This window comes from Pseudophryne corroboree, chromosome 6, assembly GCF_028390025.1.
Source record: "Pseudophryne corroboree isolate aPseCor3 chromosome 6, aPseCor3.hap2, whole genome shotgun sequence".
NCBI classification, from domain to species: Eukaryota; Metazoa; Chordata; class Amphibia; order Anura; family Myobatrachidae; genus Pseudophryne; species Pseudophryne corroboree.
The window spans coordinates 462,618,406-462,638,114 of NC_086449.1; the positions used below are offsets into that span (position 1 = coordinate 462,618,406).

The 19,709-nt window shown below is 49.0% G+C and overlaps 1 protein-coding gene across 2 annotated transcripts in view; it reads left to right on the plus strand.

The window, feature by feature from the left end:
- Window positions 1-19,709, plus strand: part of POT1 (protection of telomeres 1) — a 318,561-nt gene that overhangs the window by 86,988 nt on the left and 211,864 nt on the right. For both annotated transcript variants that reach the window (XM_063927165.1, XM_063927166.1), the window contains exon 5: window positions 15-170. In XM_063927165.1, the coding sequence (XP_063783235.1) occupies window positions 15-170 (156 nt within the window). The remainder of the gene's footprint in view (window positions 1-14; window positions 171-19,709) is intronic.

A 19,709-nucleotide genomic window follows, 5' to 3' on the forward strand; every position in this document is an offset into this window, starting at 1 on the left:
TCGTTTACTTTCAGGTATGGGATGGTACTACATGTGCTTCCATAACTTGGAAAGTTTTGGTAGAGGATGATGCCCTTGAAGGAGACAGGACTGCTATCAGTCGCCTACAGAACATTACCATAGATATTCTGGTGTATGATAACCATGTGGAAATGGCAAAATCTCTCAAGGTAATCCAAACTCAGAAAAGTCATTTTAGAATAAACCATCATAGTTTTTTTTGATGATTTTATATTCTGCTTGTATATTTTGAATTTAACTACTATAAATATTTCAATATAGTAGTATTGTGATGATGTGGAAATGGCAAGATTAACTTATTCTCTCTTCTACAATCTCTTATGCCTCTGTTCTGCTTTCTCACTCTCTGCTCTCGGCTGTGAGCACTTTGTATGCCTTCTCTCTATGCCTGTACTCATCCATGCATTCTAGTCTGTGCTAGGCATAACTGATATGCAGTGGAGGCAGATTTCTATTGCTCCATTAAATTATGCATTCATATGTCCTAATAGCTCACTCACACTTTCTGAAATATGCAGTAATTAGCACAAGATGGGACTCTACTTCATGAAGGTGCCTGCAGTGGGGACACCTGCCTCCTGATGCTAAGTGAGGGCATTCCTACTGTTTATGCTAATGTCACACAGGCAATTATGAATGCTTCATTTTTACTGTTTAGCTGCCAGACCGTTGCATGAAGTGTTTTTTTTACGGCTTAATTGCTTTTGCCTAACAGGGAAATGGTATTTCCCATTGAGTACTTTGTATCACTAAAAAGTCCTAATGTTTTGTTTCTTTCCATCATTCTAGTGAAACTGTATGGTTTCATCTGTCATACAGCTCTCCACTAATTTAAAATGCCATATGATCCTAAGTTTCTCTGACGTCCTAGTGGATGCTGGGGACTCCGTAACGACCATGGGGAATAGCGGCTCCGCAGGAGACTGGGCACAGCTAAGAAAGATTTAGGACTACCTGGTGTGCACTGGCTCCTCCCACTATGACCCTCCTCCAGACTTCAGTTAGAATCCTGTGCCCGGCTGAGCTGGATGCACACTAGGGGCTCTCCTGAGCTCCTAGGGAGAAAGTATATTTTAGGTTTTTTATTTTACAGTGAGATCTGCTGGCAACAGACTCACTGCAGCGAGGGACTAAGGGGAGAAGAAGCGAACCTACCTAACTGGTGGTAGCTTGGGCTTCTTAGGCTACTGGACACCATTACCTCCAGAGGGATCGACCGCATGGAACCGGCCATTGGTGTTCGGTCCCGGAGCCGCGCCGCCGGCCCCCTTACAGAGCCAGAAGCAAGAAGAATCCGGAAAATCGGCGGCAGAAGACATCAGTCTTCACCAAGGTAGCGCACAGCACTGCAGCTGTGCGCCATTGCTCCTCATACACACTTCACACTCCGGTCACTGAGGGTGCAGGGCGCTGAGGGGGGGCGCCCTGAGAAGCAATAAATACACCTTGGCTGGCAAATATATCACAATATATAGCCCCAGAGGCTATATATGTGATAAATACCCCTGCCAGAATCCATAAAAAAGCGGGGGGAAAGTCAGCCGAAAAAGGGGCGGAGCTATCTCCCTCAGCACACTGGCGCCATTTCTCCCTCACAGCTCCGCTGGAAGGAAGCTCCCTGGCTCTCCCCTGCAGTCTACACTACAGAAAAGGGTAAAAAAGAGAGGGGGGGCACTAAATTTAGGCGCAATATACATATAGCAGCTATAAGGGGATATAATTTAGTTAATCCCTGATTTATATAGTGATCTGGTGTGTGCTGGCATACTCTCTCTCTGTCTCCCCAAAGGGCTTTGTGGGGTCCTGTCTTCTGTCAGAGCATTCCCTGTGTGTGTGCGGTGTGTCGGTACGGCTGTGTCGACATGTTTGATGAGGAGACTTATGTGGAGGAGGAGCAGGTGCCTATAAATGTGTTGTCACCCCCTGCGGGGCAGACACCGGAGTGGATGGACTTGTGGAAGGAATTACGCAAAAGTGTCGACTCCTTACATAAAAAATTTGACGACATGCCAAATGCGGGGCAGCCGGCTTCTCAGCCCGTGCCTGCCCAGACGTCTCAAAAGTCATCAGGGGCTCTAAAACGCCCGCTACCTCAGATGGCAGACACAGATGTCGACACGGATACTGATACCAGTGTCGACGACGAAGAGACTAATGTAATGTCCAATAGGGCCACTCGTTATATGATTGAGGCAATGAAAAATGTTTTACACATTTCTGAGGTGACCCCAGGTACCACAAAAAAGGGTACAGGTTGAGTTTCCCTTATCCAAAATGCTTGGGACCAGAGGTATTTTGGATATGGGATTTTTCCGTATTTTGGAATAATTGCATACCATAATGAGATATCATGGTGATGGGACCTAAATCTAAGCACAGAATGCATTTATGTTACATATACACCTTATACACACAGCCTGAAGGTAATTTTAGCCAATATTTTTTATAACTTTGTGCATTAAACAAAGTGTGTCTACATTCACACAATTCATTTATGTTTCATATACACCTTATACACACAGCCTGAAGGTCATTTAATACAATATTTTTAATAACTTTGTGTATTAAACAAAGTTTGTGTACATTGAGCCATCAGAAAACAAAGGTTTCACTATCTCACTCTCACTCAAAAAAGTCCGTATTTCGGAATATTCCGTATTTCGGAATATTTGGATATGGGATACTCAACCTGTATTATGTTTGGGGAGAAAAAACTACCAGTAGTTTTTCCCCCTTCTGAAGAATTGAATAAAGTGTGTGAACTAGCGTGGGCTTCCCCCCGATAAAAAATTGGTAATTTCAAAAAAATTACTAATGGCGTACCCTTTCCCGCCAGAGGATAGGTCACATTGGGAAACACCCCCTAGGGTGGATAAAGCACTTACGCGCTTATCAAAAAAGGTGGCACTGCCGTCCCAGGATACGGCCGCCCTAAAGGAACCTGCTGACAGAAAGCAGGAGGCTCTCCAGAAAGCTATATATACACACACTGGTATTATACTGAGACCAGCTATTGCATCAGCATGGATGTGCAGTGTTGCAGCTGCATGGTCAGACTCCCTGTCAGAAAACATTGACACCCTAGACAGGGACACTATATTGCTAAACGTAGAGCATATTAAAGACGCTGTCTTTTACATAAGAGATGCACAGAGGGATATTTGCCGGCTGGCATCAAAAATAAGTGCACTGTCCATTTGTGCCAGGAGAGGGTTATGGACCCGGCAGTGGACAGGTGATGCAGATTCTAAAAGGCACATGGAAGTTTTGCCTTATAAGGGTGAGGAGTTGTTCGGGGATGGTCTTTCAGACTTAGTGTCCACAGCAACAGCAGGGAAGTCAGCATTTTTGCCACATGTCCCCTCACAACCAAAGAGAGCACCGTATTATCAGGTGCAGTCCTTTCGCCCCCAAAAGAGCAGACGGGGTAGAGGCGCGTCCTTTCTGCCCAGAGGCAGAGGTAGGGGAAAAAAGCTGCAGCATACAGCCACTTCCCAGGAACAAAAGTCCTCCCCCGCTTCTTCTGCTAAGTCCGCCGCATGACGCTGGGGCTCAGCAGGCGGAGCCAGGTACGGTGGGGGGCCGTCTCAAAAACTTCAGCAATCAGTGGGCTCGCTCACAGGTAGATCCCTGGATCCTTCAAGTGGTATCTCAGGGGTACAAGCTGGAATTCGAGACATCCCCCCCCCCCCGCCGTTTCCTCAAATCTGCCTTACCAATGACTCCTTCAGAAAGGGAGGCTGTGTTAGAGGCAATTCACAAGCTGTATTCCCAGCAGGTGATAGTCAAGGTGCCCCTACTTTAACAAGGACGGGGTTACTATTCCACAATGTTTGTGGTACCGAAACCGGACGGTTCGGTGAGACCCATTTTAAATTTGAAATCCTTGAACACATATTTAAGAAAATTCAAGTTCAAGATGGAATCGCTCAGGGCGGTTATTGCAAGCCTGGAAGAGGGAGATTACATGGTATCTCTGGACATCAAGGATGCTTACCTGCATGTCCCCATTTACCATCCTCACCAGGAGTACCTCAGATTTGTGGTACAGGATTGTCATTACCAATTCCAGACGTTGCCGTTCGGCCTGTCCACGGCACCGAGGGTATTTACCAAGGTAATGGCCGAAATGATGATACTCCTTCGGAAAAAGGGAGTTTTAATTATCCCATACTTGGACGATCTCCTGATAAGGGCGAGGTCCAGAGAGCAGTTGTTGGTCGGCGTAGCATTATCTCAGGAGATGCTACACCAGCACGGTTGGATTCTGAATATTCCAAAGTCTCAGCTGGTTCCGGCGACACGTCTACTGTTCCTGGGGATGATTCTGGACACAGTCCAGAAAAAAAGTGTTTCTCCCAGAGGAGAAAGCCAAGGAGCTGTCATCTCTAGTGAGAGGCCTCCTGAAACCAAAACAGGTGTCGGTGCATCATTGCACGCGAGTCCTGGGAAAGATGGTAGCTTCCTACGAAGCTATTCCATTCGGCAGGTTCCATGCCAGAACTTTTCAGTGGGACCTGTTGGACCAATGGTCCGGATCGCATCTTCAAATGCATCGGTTGATAACCCTGTCTCCAAGGACCAGGGTGTCTCTGCTGTGGTGGCTGCAGAGTGCTCATCTCAAAGAGGGCCGCAGATTCGGCATACAGGACTGGGTCCTGGTGACCACGGATGCCAGCCTTCGGGGCTGGGGTGCAGTCACACGGGGAAGAAACTTCCAAGGACTTTGGTCAAGTCAGGAGACTTCCCTACACATAAATGTTCTGGAACTGAGGGCCATTTACAATGCCCTAAGTCAAGCAAAGCCCCTGCTTCAAAACCAGCCGGTTCTGATCCAGTCAGACAACATCACGGCAGTCGCCCATGTAAATCGACAGGGCGGCACAAGAAGCAGGACGGCGATGGCAGAAGCCACAAGGATTCTCCGATGGGCGGAAAATCACGTGTTAGCACTGTCAGCAGTGTTCATTCCGGGAGTGGACAACTGGGAAGCAGACTTCCTCAGCAGGCACGATCTCCACCCGGGAGAGTGGGGACTTCATCCAGAAGTCTTCCAACTGATTGTAAACCGTTGGGAAAAGCCACAGGTGGACATGATGGCGTCCCGCTTAAACAAAAAGCTAGAAAAATATTGCGCCAGGTCAAGAGACCCTCAGGCGATAGCTGTGGACGCTCTAGTGACACCGTGGGTGTACCGGTCGGTTTATGTGTTCCCTCCTCTTCCTCTCATACCCAAGGTACTGAGGATAATAAAGAAAAGAGGAGTAAGAACTATTCTCATTGTTCCAGATTGGCCAAGAAGGTCTTGGTACCCGGAACTTCAAGAATTAATCTCAGAGGACCCATGGCCTCTGCCGCTCAGACAGGACCTGCTGCTGCAGGGGCCCTGTCTGTTCCAAGACTTACCGCGGCTGCGTTTAACGGCATGGCGGTTGAACACCGGATCCTAAAAGAAAAGGGTATTCCGGAGGAAGTCATTCCTACGCTTATTAAAGCTAGAAAAGATGTAACCGTACAACATTATCACCGCATATGGCGAAAATATGTTGCATGGTGTGAGGCCAGGAAGGCCCCAACGGAGGAATTCCAGCTAGGTCGATTTCTGAACTTCCTACAGTCAGGGGTGACTATGGGCCTAAAACTGGGTTCCATTAAGGTCCAGATTTCGGCTCTGTCGATTTTCTTCCAAAAAGAACTGGCTTCACTGCCTGAAGTTCAGACATTTGTCAAGGGAGTGCTGCATATTCAGCCTCCTTTTGTGCCTCCAGTGGCACCGTGGGACCTCAACGTGGTGTTGGGTTTCCTAAAGTCACATTGGTTTGAGCCACTCAAAACCGTGGATTTAAAATATCTCACGTGGAAAGTGGTCATGCTTTTGGCCTTGGCTTCGGCAAGGCGTGTGTCAGAATTGGCGGCTTTGTCATGTAAAAGCCCCTATTTGATTTTCCATATGGATAGGGCAGAATTGAGGACTCGTCCCCAGTTTCTTCCTAAGGTGATATCAGCGTTTCACTTGAACCAACCTATCGTGGTGCCTGCAGCTACTAGGGACTTGGAGGACTCCAAGTTACTGGACGTAGTCAGGGCCTTGAAAATTTATGTTTCCAGGACGGCTGGAGTCAGGAAGACTGACTCGCTATTTATCCTGTATGCACCAAACAAGATGGGTGCTCCTGCTTCAAAGCAGACTATTGCTCGCTGGATTTGTAGCACAATTCAGCTTGCGCATTCGGTGGCTGGCTTGCCGCAGCCTAAATCTGTAAAAGCCCATTCCATGAGGAAAGTGGGCTCTTCTTGGGCGGCTGCCCGAGGGGTCTCGGCTTTACAACTTTGCCGAGCTGCTACTTGGTCAGGGGCAAACACGTTTGCAAAATTCTACAAATTTGATACCCTGGCTGAGGAGGACCTTGAGTTCTCTCATTCGGTGCTGCAGAGTCATCCACACTCTCCAGCCCGTTTGGGAGCTTTGGTATAATCCCCATGGTCCTTACGGAGTCCCCAGCATCCACTAGGACGTCAGAGAAAATAAGATTTTACTCACCGGTAAATCTATTTCTCGTAGTCCGTAGTGGATGCTGGGCGCCCGTCCCAAGTGCGGACTGTCTGCAATACTTGTATATAGTTATTGTTAACTACAAGGGTTATTGTTGAGCCATCCTTTGAGAGGCTCTGTTGTGTTCATACTGTTAACTGGGTATATTATCACGAGTTATACGGTGTGATTGGTGTGGCTGGTATGAGTCTTACCCGGGATTCAAAATCCTTCCTTATTGTGTCAGCTCTTCCGGGCACAGTATCCTTACTGAAGTCTGGAGGAGGGTCATAGTGGGAGGAGCCAGTGCACACCAGGTAGTCCTAAATCTTTCTTAGCTGTGCCCAGTCTCCTGCGGAGCCGCTATTCCCCATGGTCCTTACGGAGTCCCCAGCATCCACTACGGACTACGAGAAATAGATTTACCGGTGAGTAAAATTATTTTTAGTATTAAGGGAGGAATTCAGTTAGCCTTGGTAATTTATTAGAATTTGACGGCAGGTAAGAACTACTTGGCCCATCTAGTCTGATCCTGCAGGGCTATTTAATTGCCCCCAAAGTCAGCCCGCAGGCTGCTCTTAACAGGGATTTTTTTTCAACACCTGAGCAGGCTCAAAAAATAAGATTTTACTTACCAGTAAATCTATTTCTCGTAGTCCGTAGTGGATGCTGGGGACTCCGTAAGGACCATGGGGAATAGACGGACTCCGCAGGAGACATGGGCACTTTAAGAAAGAATTTAGATTCTGGTGTGCTCTGGCTCCTCCCTCTATGTCCCTCCTCCAGACCTCAGTTAGAGAAACTGTGCCCGGAAGAGCTGACAGAACAAGGAAAGGATTTTGGAAATCCAGGGCAAGACTCATACCAGCCACACCAATCACACCGTATAACTTGTGATAAACTTACCCAGTTAACAGTATGAACAACAACAGAGCATCAGATCAACCCTGATGCAACTATAAGATTACCCTTATTTAAGCAATAACTATATACAAGCATTGCAGAAGAAGTCCGCACTTGGGACGGGCGCCCAGCATCCACTACGGACTACGAGAAATAGATTTACCGGTAAGTAAAATCTTATTTTCTCTAACGTCCTAGTGGATGCTGGGGACTCCGCAAGGACCATGGGGATTATACCAAAGCTCCCAAACGGGCGGGAGAGTGCGGATGTCTCTGCAGCACCGATTGAGCAACACAAGGTCCTCCTCGGCCAGGGTATCAAACTTGTAGAACTTTGCAAAAGTGTTTGAACCTGACCAAGTAGCCGCTTGGCAAAGTTGTAATGCCGAGACCCCTCGGGCAGCCGCCCAAGAAGAGCCCACCTTCCTAGTGGAATGGGCCTTAACTGATTTTGGCAGCAGCAATCCAGCCGCAGAATGAGCCTGCTGAATCGTGTTTACAGATCCAGCGAGCAATAGTTTGCTTTGAAGCAGGAGCACCAAGCTTGTTGGAAGCATACAGGATAAACAACGACTCTGATTCCTGACCCTAGCCGTTCTGGCTACATAAACCTTCAAAGCCCTGACTACATCAAGCAACTCGGAATCCTCCAAGTCAGTAGTAGCCACAGGCACCACAATAGGTTGGTTTATATGAAAGGATGAAACCACTTTTGGCAGAAATTGTGGACGGGTCCGCAATTCTGCTCTATCCGCATAGAAAACCAGATAGGGGCTTTTATGTGAAACTCAACACCACGTTAAGATCCCAAGGTGCCACTGGAGGCACAAAAGGGGGCTGAATATGCAGCTCTCCCTTTACAAACGTCTGAACTTCAGGTAGAGAAATCAACTCCTTTTGAAAGAAAATGGATAGGGCCGAAATCTGGACCTTAATGGACCCCAATTTTAGGCCCAAATTCACTCCTGACTGTAGGAAGTGAAAGAAACGGCCCAGCTGGAATTCGTCCGTAGGGGCATTCCTGGCCTCACACCAAGCAACATATTTTCGCCATATACGGTGATAATGTTGAGCTGTCACGTCCTTCCTAGCCTTTATCAGCGTAGGAATGACCTCCTCCGGAATGCCTTTCTCTGCTAGGATCCGGCGTTCAACCGCCATGCCGTCAAACGCAGCCGCGGTAAGTCTTGGAACAGACAGGGCCCCTGTTGCAACAAGTCCTGTCTTAGAGGAAGAGGCCACGGGTCCTCTGTGAGCATTTCTTGCAGATCTGGATACCAAGTCCTTCGTGGCCAATCTGGAACAATGAGTATCGTTCTCACTCCTCTTTTTCTTATTATTCTCAGCACCTTGGGTATGAGAGGAAGAGGAGGAAAAACATAGACCGACTGGAACACCCACGGTGTCACCAGGGCGTCTACAGCTATCGCCTGAGGGTCTCTTGACCTGGCGCAATACCTCTGTAGTTTTTTGTTGAGGCGGGATGCCATCATGTCCACCTGTGGCAGTACCCACCGACTTGCAGTCTGTGCGAAGACTTCCTGATGAAGTCCTCACTCTCCCGGGTGGAGGTCGTGTCTGCTGAGGAAGTCTGCTTCCCAGTTGTCCACTCCCGGGATGAACACTGCTGACAGTGCGCTTACGTGATTTTCCGCCCAGCGAAGAAATCTGGTGGCTTCCGCCATCGCTACCCTACTCCTTGTGCCGCCTTGTCGGTTTACATGAGCCACTGCGGTGATGGTGTCTGACTGAATCAGAACCGGTCGGTCGCGAAGCAGGGTCTCCGCTTGACGTAGGGCGTTGTATACGGCCCTTAGTTCCAGGATGTTGATGTGAAGGCAAGTCTCCTGACTTGACCACAGACCTTGGAAATTTCTTCCCTGTGTGACTGCTCCCCACCCTCGGAGGCTTGCATCCGTTGTCACCAGGACCCAGTCCTGAATGCCGAATCTGCGGCCCTCTCGGAACTTATCCCAGATTCTATGTGTTTACACCTGAAAGATAAAATTCATGAAAAATTAGCGAGGCTTATTGAATTCCGCCCTAAATGGTACACACAGCTCCTGTATTTTTTTTCCAATAGATAGTCTTTACACTTCAGAAAATTTTTCACAATAATTAGAACCTTCTAAGTTTCTTTTGTATATTTGTTAGATTTTGTCTACTTAATAATATACTAGATAACTTTTTATAGTTTTTTTTCTTACATAACTTGTGTGAGCACAAAGACATCCACCCACATGTGATAACCAAACAGCTGCTATTTGGCTACAGCATTTAAAAGAGGGGTCTCTGGTTTTTTTTTTTTTCTTCTTCAATGTGGGTGCTCCTTCCCCCCCGTGTTGTAGTATGAAAGTGCACAATGTTCTCCTGCCCATGAAAAGAAAACCCTATTTTTTTGTAGCGCATGGTAACAGTGTTGATCACAAGTCAGTTAGTACAAACTAAGAAAGAAGAAGCTAAGTTGGGGGAAATGTAACCCCACCCCCCATATCACTGGACTCCATTAATTTTATGTATTGTAAAGGGTTAATAGCTGATCAGATGACTTTCAGTGGGGTACAAGAGGTTTCTCTCCATATTGACACAAGTGCCCCCACCTTTCTGCATTGTAACATAGGAGTTCTTTTCTTGTTGTCGCGCATGTGTCCAATTCCAATCCATCACGCTCTGAATTGTCCACAGCACTTTTGATGTATGTGCATAGGACGAGCCCTACTCATTCTCTAGGCAGCAAATGGGCCAAATATGTTTGACACCCTAGTTAATTTGTAATTTCTCCTGCAGGGTCCACAGATTATCCACAGGATAAACATTGGGATATGAGGTAGCGCCAGCGGATTGGCACCAATGATCAAACCTTTTGGCCTCCCAGAATGCAACGGGCCAGTCCCCAACATCCCCACCTCCTGGCTCAGGCAATTCAGTTTTTTGTATGGAACGGCAGGACCATGGACAGTGGGCCGCTGGTTTTTAGCAGCCATAAGCTTTTTATTTTATTTCTCTTACATCCTAGAGGATGCTGGGGTCCATAACAGTACCATGGGGTATAGACGGGTCCACCAGGAGCCATTGGCACTTTAAGAGTTTAATAGTGTGTGCTGGCTCCTCCCTCTATGCCCCTTCTACCAGACTCCGTTTAGAAAATGTGCCTGGAGGAGCCGGTCACATCTAGGGGAACTCTACAGAGCTTCTCTAGTAAAAGTTTTTTTCTCCTACGTCCTAGAGGATGCTGGGGACTCCGTAAGGACCATGGGGTATAGACTGGATCCGCAGGAGACATGGGCACACTATAAGACTTTGAATGGTTGTGAACTGGCTCCTCCCTCTATGCCCCTCCTCCAGACCTCAGTTAGACTTTGTGCCCAGGAGAATCTAAACACACTAGGGGAGCTCTACTGAGTTTCTCTAGAAATACTTTTGTTAGGTTTTTTATTTTCAGGGAGACCTGCTGGCTACAGGCTCCCTGCTTCGTGGGACTGAGGGGAGAGTAGTCAGACCTACTTCTTCTTAGTTCAAGGGCTCTGCTTCTTAGGCTACTGGACACCATTAGCTCCAGAGGGTTCGATCACTTGGTGCGCCTAGCTGCTTGTTCCCGGAGCTGCGCCGTCAACCCCCTCACAGAAGCCAGAAGAAAGAAGCCGGGTGAGTATTTGAAGAACAGAAGACTTCAGTGATGGCAGAAGACTTCAGTATCGGAGGTACAGCGCAGCGGTCGCGCTGCGCTCCATGCTCCCACACACCAATGGCACTCACTAGGTGCAGGGCGCTGGGGGGGAGCGCCATGGGCAGCAAGGTACTGATGGTCTCTACACTGGCATAAGTCGCATATTTGGTGCCTGGGCACCGTGTATCATACCCCCGCCAGTATGAAGCAGCGGTCCCGCTGCGCGCCATTGCTCCCGCGCCGACGGCTTTACAAGGGCGCGGGGCGCCCTGGGCAGCAGTATATACCTTTTTTGAGGGTGGCAGCGCATATATACAGCGTGTAGACACTGTATAGCGACCCCCCGCAGGCATATAAGAAGCTATATTAATAGCGGGCTGAAATGCCACGTGAAGGGGCGGGGCTTAGCCCTCACAACACGATGTCGGCATCGCCGACGCCTGTTGGTACTTGATTCAGTAGATGCAGTGTCAGCAGGTCGGTAGTTGTTTGCTTGGCAAAAGTAAACACTGTAGGGGAGACACAGTGGTATGTGGGTGACCCTGTCGGCACCAACTGTTATTACTGAGTGTAACTTAACATACTGTAACTGCCTTATACCTGTACCTATATATATAGATAGATAGATAGATAGATATGGGATATGTGTGTATTTGTGTATTACATTATGATTTATAATGAATGCTGAAGTAAAAGTATTCCTTCTCATGTGCTGGTCGCTCTGTTGATAAAGCTCTAGGTCGGCCGTGATGAGCAGATCCTCACAAGGAGTCCGAATGTTTATTCTTTTCCTGCTGCGGATTGAATTCTGTGAAAGTCAACTCCTGGTCGACATGGGGCCCTGTCACAAAGGATCGTACACAGGAAGCTAAGTGATATTTTATTTCTATGCTCTGGAGTTATTTGCATTACATGCACATGGGGGAGTGTTTATTTTCGGAAAGGCATCCGATAGTATTACCCTAAAGAGAGAGGGGATGTTTCTTATGTTGAGTCTTCTCTATAACATGGAGGCAGGCTGCCGTGCGACTGCACAAGAAATGCTGAGGCTGACTGAGAGATACTGGAGTGTTTCCCTGGTACGGTGTACAGCTGGGTGGGGAGGCCTCAGTACAGTCACTCTCGGTGGATACCACTGGTAAGTCTAACTTTGTGAGTTAGATTCCCTCACAACGGTTGGTGACGCATTCTGTTGTGGGATGCAGTCATTTTAACCGGTTTGATACCGTTCTTTTTTTCCCTTTCGGTGCAGATTGTGGAAGGTGAAAAGGTAAGAGTTCTGCAGCCTTGTTAGGTTCGCAGACGCGGATATCATCTTCTCTTTCTACCACATCCACCCCAGGTCACTGGGTCTATCTGGCTGGAGCTCACTTCGGTGGGAACTCGTCTACTACTCTTCAGTCAGTCCGGGAATGGACTTGGTCCTGTGAGTTAATAATGGAATCCGAAGGGGGACATGCTGGAGTTTACAGATGATTCCCTTCACTGATTTTTGAATAGATCTTACCGATTACCCTCTGGAAGGGGAGGTAGTACGCGACGCCCTACCAGAGTTGCGTCAGGTTCAGGACATTGTCCTGCTGTCCCTGTAAAAAAAAAAAAAAAGATTTCTACTTACGAAGGGAGCTCCAGCACGTAAAGGTAGAAAAGGGGTTAAATGCGTTTTTCTATGCATTCAGCTTACCTGGGTTGATATCCAGGATTGTCTTTGCCATTTCACCGGAGTGTTGGCAGTATGATGGGTTTCTTTCAATAGTAGAGCCATTGTTATTCTGTACTGAGACACACTTCTGATTAAGGCGAGATCAGGAAACAAGTGGTGCAATTAGTTGTTTCTCTCTGACTGTTCTTCAACACAGGGAATGGCTGTTGTTCCCAATGACGCAGAGGTCGGAGGTGGGTATCAGAGTAGATACTGAATGGTGGAGGTTCTGTGTTTTCCTGTGGAAAGAGGTCTGAGGATCCAGAGTCGGATCAGATTTGCGGTGACAATCCATCAATATGTTCCGTTGATGAAGAAGTTGGTGCGGCCTAAGAGGCTTTTCGGTGAGCAGGTCACCTGCCAGAGTGGTTTTCACGGGTCCAGTTGGAAATGTGGTCCGGGTCTCACCTGCTCATGCGCCAGAATATAATCCTAATGGCCAGGATATCGCTCCTGTGGTGTCTGCTCAGTTCTCACCTCCTAGAGGGACGAAGGTTCGGAATCCAGGTGGAGATCCTGGTGTCCATGCATGCAGGTCTCCGAGACTGGGGAAGCAGTCCTAGCAAGGGAAGGATTTCCAGAGGAAAAGGTCAAGCTGGGAAGCTTGTCTGCAATAAGTTTTCTTGAATTCAGAGCTATTTTCAGTGAACATAGGCTTAGTGATCTGCCCGTGTTAATGCTGTCGGACGACTTGGCAGCAGTGGTGTAAGTAAGCCGCTATGGCGGAACAAGGAGCAAAGCGGCAATGGCAGATGCCGTAAAAGTTTTCTGCTGGGTGGAAAGACTGGTAAACGCTATATTAGCAGTCTTCGTTCCGGATGTGAACGACGGAGAAATAGATTCCTCTGCAGATGTGATCTCCATCCGGGAGAAATGCTGTCGTCACAGAGAAGTTTCACTGAAGCGAAAAGTCTTTGAGGAGTACCTCAATTGGACAGGTTGGCGTCTCGCCTCAACGAGAAATCTCAGGGATATTGTTCCAGGTCAGGGGGCACTCAGGCTATAGCAGTGGACGTCCTCGGGACACCTTGGGTGTTTTCAGTCGGTCTATGTGTCCCCTCCGTTTTCACTCTACTGAAGGTGATAAACGTAAGACGAACAAAGGTTCAGGCGATCCTCATTGGTCCGGTTTGAACATGGAGGGCTTGGTATCCAGTTCTTCAAGAGTTATTCATAGAAGATCCCTGGCCTCTTCCTCTACGTGAGGAACTGTTACAGCAAGATCCGGGCGTGTATCAAGACTTACCACGGCTGCGTTTGACGGCGTGCCTGTTGAACGCCATATCCTAGCCTGAAAGGGTATTCCCAGTGAAGTCATTTCCACTTTTCTTCAGGCTAGAACAGAAGTAACGGCAAAGCCTTACCACCGTGTTTGGAGAAAATATGTGTCTTGGTGTGAATCCAAGAAGGTTACTGCGGAAGATTCAGCTGGGTCGTTCTTCTCCAGGCAGGCCTAAAGTTAGGCTCCGTTCAAGTGCAGTTTCGGCCTTATAAATTTTCTTTCAAGAAAGAATTGGCGACCTTTCCGGAAGTTCGGACCTTCGTGGAAGGAGTACTGCACATCCAACCTCCATTTGTGCCCCCATTAGCACCGTGGGTCCTTGACGCGGTGTTGAGTTTCTTGTGTCACAATGATTGGAACCTTTATGAAAGGTTGTGTTAAAGATTCTCTCTTGGAGAGTGGTCATGTTTTTGGCTTTGGCGTCCGCACGGCGGGTGTCGGAAGTGGCGGCTGGGTCTCACAGGAGCCCTATTTGATCTTCCAGGTGGAAAGAGTGAAATTGAGAACTCGGATATTAGTTCTGCCAAAAGTGGTTAGGTGTTTCGCAGAAACCAGCCTATTTGATGCCTGTGGTTACTTAAGCATTGGCTGATTCAAGGTCTCTCGATGTAGTCAGGGTTTTGAATATTTATGTCGCCAATTGGCCCAGATTGGGGAAACAGAGGCTCTGTTTGTCCAGTAGGCCCCCAGCGTGATTGGGGCGCCTGCGTCTCTGTAGTCTGTTATATGCTAGATCTGTGATGCGATTCGGCGTGCTCATTCTACGGCTGGATTGCCGTTACCGCAGTCGGGGGTGACCCATTCTACTAGGTAAATGGACTCTTCTTGGGCGGATGCCCGAGGAGTCTCACTGGTTCAGCTTTGCCGAGCGGATACTTGGTCGAGTTCAAACACTTTTGCTAAGCTCTATAAGTTTGATACCCTGGCTGATGGGGACTTCATGTTTGCTCAATCGGTGCTGCAGAGTCGTCCGCACTCTCCCGCCCGGTCTGGAGCTTTGGTATAAACCCCATGGTCCTTACGGAGTCCCCAGCATCCTCTAGGACGTAGGAGAAAATAGGATTTTAATACCTACCGGTAAATCCTTTTCTCTTAGTCCGTAGAGGATGCTGGGCGCCCGTCCCAGTGCGTACTGCGTCTGCAGTTATTGGTTATGGTTACACTCTTGTGGTGGTTCTTTTCTGTCAGGCTGTTGCTGACGTTGTCCATGCCATGGCATGCGGTGTCTTATTATTGGTTGTGTTGACACACTGGTTGTGTTACATATTCTCTCAGCATGTGGCTGTGTATTGTTCATGCCGTTGGCTGGTATTCTTTTGAATGCCACGTTCTCCGGTATGTTCGTGGTGTGAGCTGGTATGACACTCACCGTGTTTAAACAATAAATTCTTTCCTCGAAATGTCCATCTCCCTGGGCACAGTTGTCTAACTGAGGTCTGGAGGAGGGGCATAGAGGGAGGAGCCAGTTCACACCCATTCAAAGTCTTATAGTGTGCCCATGTCTCCTGCGGATCCCGTCTATACCCCATGGTCCTTACGGAGTCCCCAGCATCCTCTACGGACTAAGAGAAAAGGATTTACCGGTAGGTATTAAAATCCTGTTTTTAGAGTTTGTTATTTTACAGGGAGGATGCTGGCAACAGCCTCCCTGCATCGAGGGACTTAGGGGGGGAGCAGTGTCTGCCCTGCGGGGTCTTGAGCCACTGCCTCCGCTGACTGGACATTGAGCTCCAGAGGGGACAGATCGCGCCCCGCCACAGGGGAACGCTCACCCTGGCAGCCAGCCGCCAACCCCTCATAGAGCTGAAGTGTGGCGAGTTAGTCACTGTCCTCCCTTACAAGCAGGGGGTCAGTGTGAAAAGAGCGGCTTAAGGGTGGGAGCGCGGTATTAACCTCGCTCCCGGACGGCTCAGCGGTACTGCGGTGCGACGCTGTGAGGGGCGCCCTGAACCAGCACAGAACCCTGCACTGACCATTTCCAGCCTGTCTGGGTCCGCGGATCTCAGCCAGCACAAATTTCCTCAGGCCAGTATAATCTTCAAGAGCGGGAAGACAGCGCCATTGAAGGTGCGGAGCTTCTCCTCAGAGCAGACCCAGCAGCGTTCAGCGCCATTTTTCCTGCCTGCAGACACGCTGCCAGTGGAAGAGCAGTCCCTCCAGAGCAATTCCAGCTATCTGTACGGTACCATGGGGTTGTAGAAGGGAGGGGAGGCTGTAGTTAGGCTGTGTCACCTATTAATGGACACAGTCAGCTCTGGTTAGGGTCTCCCTATAACTCTAATAGCGCTGTGTGTGGGTTGGCTCCAATCTCTGTGTCTCTCTGCCATTCTTGGGGAGAAACTCTGTCTAGTAAATACCCTGTGTGTTTGTAAGGTGTTTGGTGTGTGTGACAACATGTCTAGGGACACTGTTTCATATGCTGCAGAGGATTTGTCTTCCCAGGAAGACCCCATACCATGTAATCAGGATTGCACTGTTGAAGCGCAGATCCCAGCTAGAGAGCCAGAATGGTTAGTCTCTGATAGGGTTGCTAGGACTGAGCATTCCACTCAGGTCCTACAATCCTCTATGGTTGTATGATCTGTTACTGCTCCCTCAAGGTCCCCTTGTGGTACATTCTCAGAAACGTGCACTTGCAATGCTTATGCAGGATGACACGGACACCGACTCTGACACTGCAGACGGTGACGGCTATTGTCGAGGGGGACAGCATCACTTGCTAAGGGGGTGCAGTTGATGATTGAAGCTGTAAGGGATGTTTTACTTATTTCTGACACAGCTCCTGAGCAGGTGGAGGAGGCCTTTTTTACAGATAATAAGAAGCCCCCCCTCACCTTCCCGGCATCCAAAGAATTAAACGCTATCTATGAAAAAGCCTGGGAAACTCCGGAAAAGAAATTTCAGATCCCTAAGAGGGTCTTTGTTGCTTTTCCCTTCCCAGAGGAAGATTGAAAGAAATCGGAGTCCCCGCCGATAGTCGACACCTCTGTCTCCAGGCTGTCCAAACAGGTGGTGTTGCCAGTCCCGGGATCTACCGCGTTGAAGGACCCGGCAGATCGCAAGGTGGATGCTACGCTAAAATACATTTACACGGCTTCCTGGGCTATATTACGGCCTACTATAGCCTGTGCTTGGATTGCAAAAGCAATTGCCAGGTGGTCAATCACTCTGCAGGAGGAGTCGACTTCGCTGGATAGAGGTGACGTTGATTTATTTTTACGCCACATTCAGGATTCTGCAGGGTTCCTGGTAGATTCCATGAAGGACCTGGATTCCATGGCTGCGGGGATCTCCTCCATGTCCGTCTCGGCTCGCAAGGGTCTCTGGCTGCACCAATGGTCTGCGGACGCGGAATTCAGGAAGAGCGTTGAGGGCCTACCCTATATAGGTCAGGCTCTCTTTGGGGAGGCGCTGGATGCGTGGATTGCCACGGCTACCGCGGGTAAGTCTCCTTTTCTCCTCCCCTCAGCTGCATCGGCTACGAAGAAACCTTTTACACCAGCCACGTCACAGTCCTTTCGGCCCGCGAGGCCTAGAAAGTACAAGCCTTCGAACACCTTCAGAGTTGGTCGTGCCAAGGGAAAGAAACCTACTCCCGCAGGTTCCCAAACCCAGAAGCCCACTTCTGATACCCCTAAGTCTTCGGCATGATGGTAGACAGCTAGGCCTGGAGGAAGGTCAGGTGGGGGCAAGATTCCGGCAGTACAGCTATGTCTGGGTGTCGTCTGGCCTGGACCCCTGGGTTCTGGATATAGTGTCCAGAGGGTACAGACTGGAGGTTAGATCCCCTACCTCACCGTTTCTTCAAGTCAGGCTTGCCAGCTCTGCTGGCAGACAGAACAATTCTTCTGGAGGCCATCAGAAAATTGGTGGTCAGAGGTCATTGTTCCAGTTCCACCTCAGCAGTGGAACAAGGGTTATTATTCGAACCTTTTTGTGGTACCAAAACTGGATGGTTCGGTATGGCCTATTCTAAACTTAAAGTCTTTGAAACATTATCTCAGGGAGTTCAAATTCAAGATGGAATCTCTGAGAGCTGTCATCTCAGGACTGACGGAGGGAGAGTTCCTGGTGTCGCTGGACATCAAGGATGCTTAACTCCACATTCCCATTTGGTTGCCACATCAGGCATATCTCAGGTTTGCACTATTGGACGACCACTATCAGTTCCAGGCGCTGCCGTTTGGCCTCTCCACAGTACCAAGGATCTTCACCAAGGTGATGGCGGAGATAATGGTTCTCCTCCGCAAACGGGGTGAACATAATTCCATATCTGGACGATCTGCTGATCAAGGCATCGTCCAGGGAGAGGTTGTTGCGATCCATCGCGCTCACGACACAGCTGCTCAGGAAGCACGGTTGGATCCTGAACCTTCCAAAGTCTCATCTGGAGCCGACAAGGAGGCTGTCTTTCCTGGGAATGATCCTCGACACGGAAGTGCAGAGGCTATTTCTCCCGGTGGAGAAAGCATTGGTGATTCAAACAATGGTCCGGGATGTCTTAAAGCCTACCCGGGTATCGGTTCATCAATGCATCCGCCTTCTGGGGAAGATTGTTGCCACCTACGAGGCTCTGCAGTACGGCAGGTTTCATGCTCGACCTTTTCAGCTGGACCTATTGGACCAGTGGTCGGGCTCTCACCTACACATGCACAAGAGGATACGCCTGTTTCCGAAAGCCAGGATTTCACTCCTCTGGTGGCTACAACTTCCGCATCTTCTGGAAGTCCGAAGGTTCGGAATTCAGGACTGGATCCTTTTAACCACAGATGCAAGTCTAAGAGGTTGGGGAGCAGTCGCTCTGGGGAAAACAGTTTAAGGAAGGCGGTCGAATCAAGAATCCCTTCTCCCAATAAACATCCTGGAGCTAAGGGCTGTGTACAACGCCCTTCTGCAAGCAGCACACCTTCTACAGGATCGGGCTGTTCAGGTGCAGTCGGACAACGTGATCATTGTAGCCTACATAAACCGACAAGGTGGAACGAAGAGCAGGGTTGCAAATGTCAGAGGTGTCAAGAATCCTCCTCTGGGCGGAAAGGCACTCTGTAGCGATGTCAGCAATCTTCATTCCAGGAGTAGACAACTGGGAAGCAGACTTCCTCAGCAGACACGATCTCCATCCAGGGGAGTGGGGCCTCCATCCGGAGGTGTTCAAGGAGGTAACCGGTTGGTGGCGGGTTCCTCACGTAGACATGATGGCCTCCCGCCTCAACAAGAAGCTGCGGAGGTACTGTTCCCGGTCAAGAGACCCTCAGGCAGTGGCGGTGGACGCACTGGTAACTCCGTGGGTGTACCCGTCAGTGTACGTGTTCCCTCCACTTCCTCTGATTCCAAAGGTTCTTCAGCTGGTAAGAAGAAAAAAGGTTCTGGCAATTTTTATTGCTCCGGACTGGCCAAGGAGGGCTTAGTATGCGGATCTACTGGATCTTCTGCTGGAAGATCCAAGGCCCTTACCTCTTCGGGAGGATCTGCTACTGCAGGGGCCGTTCGCCTATCAAGACTTACCACGGCTACGTTTGACGGCATGGTGGTTGAGCGCCAGATCTTAGCTCGGAAAGATATCCATAGTGAAGTCATTCCTACCCTGATTCAGGCTAGGAAG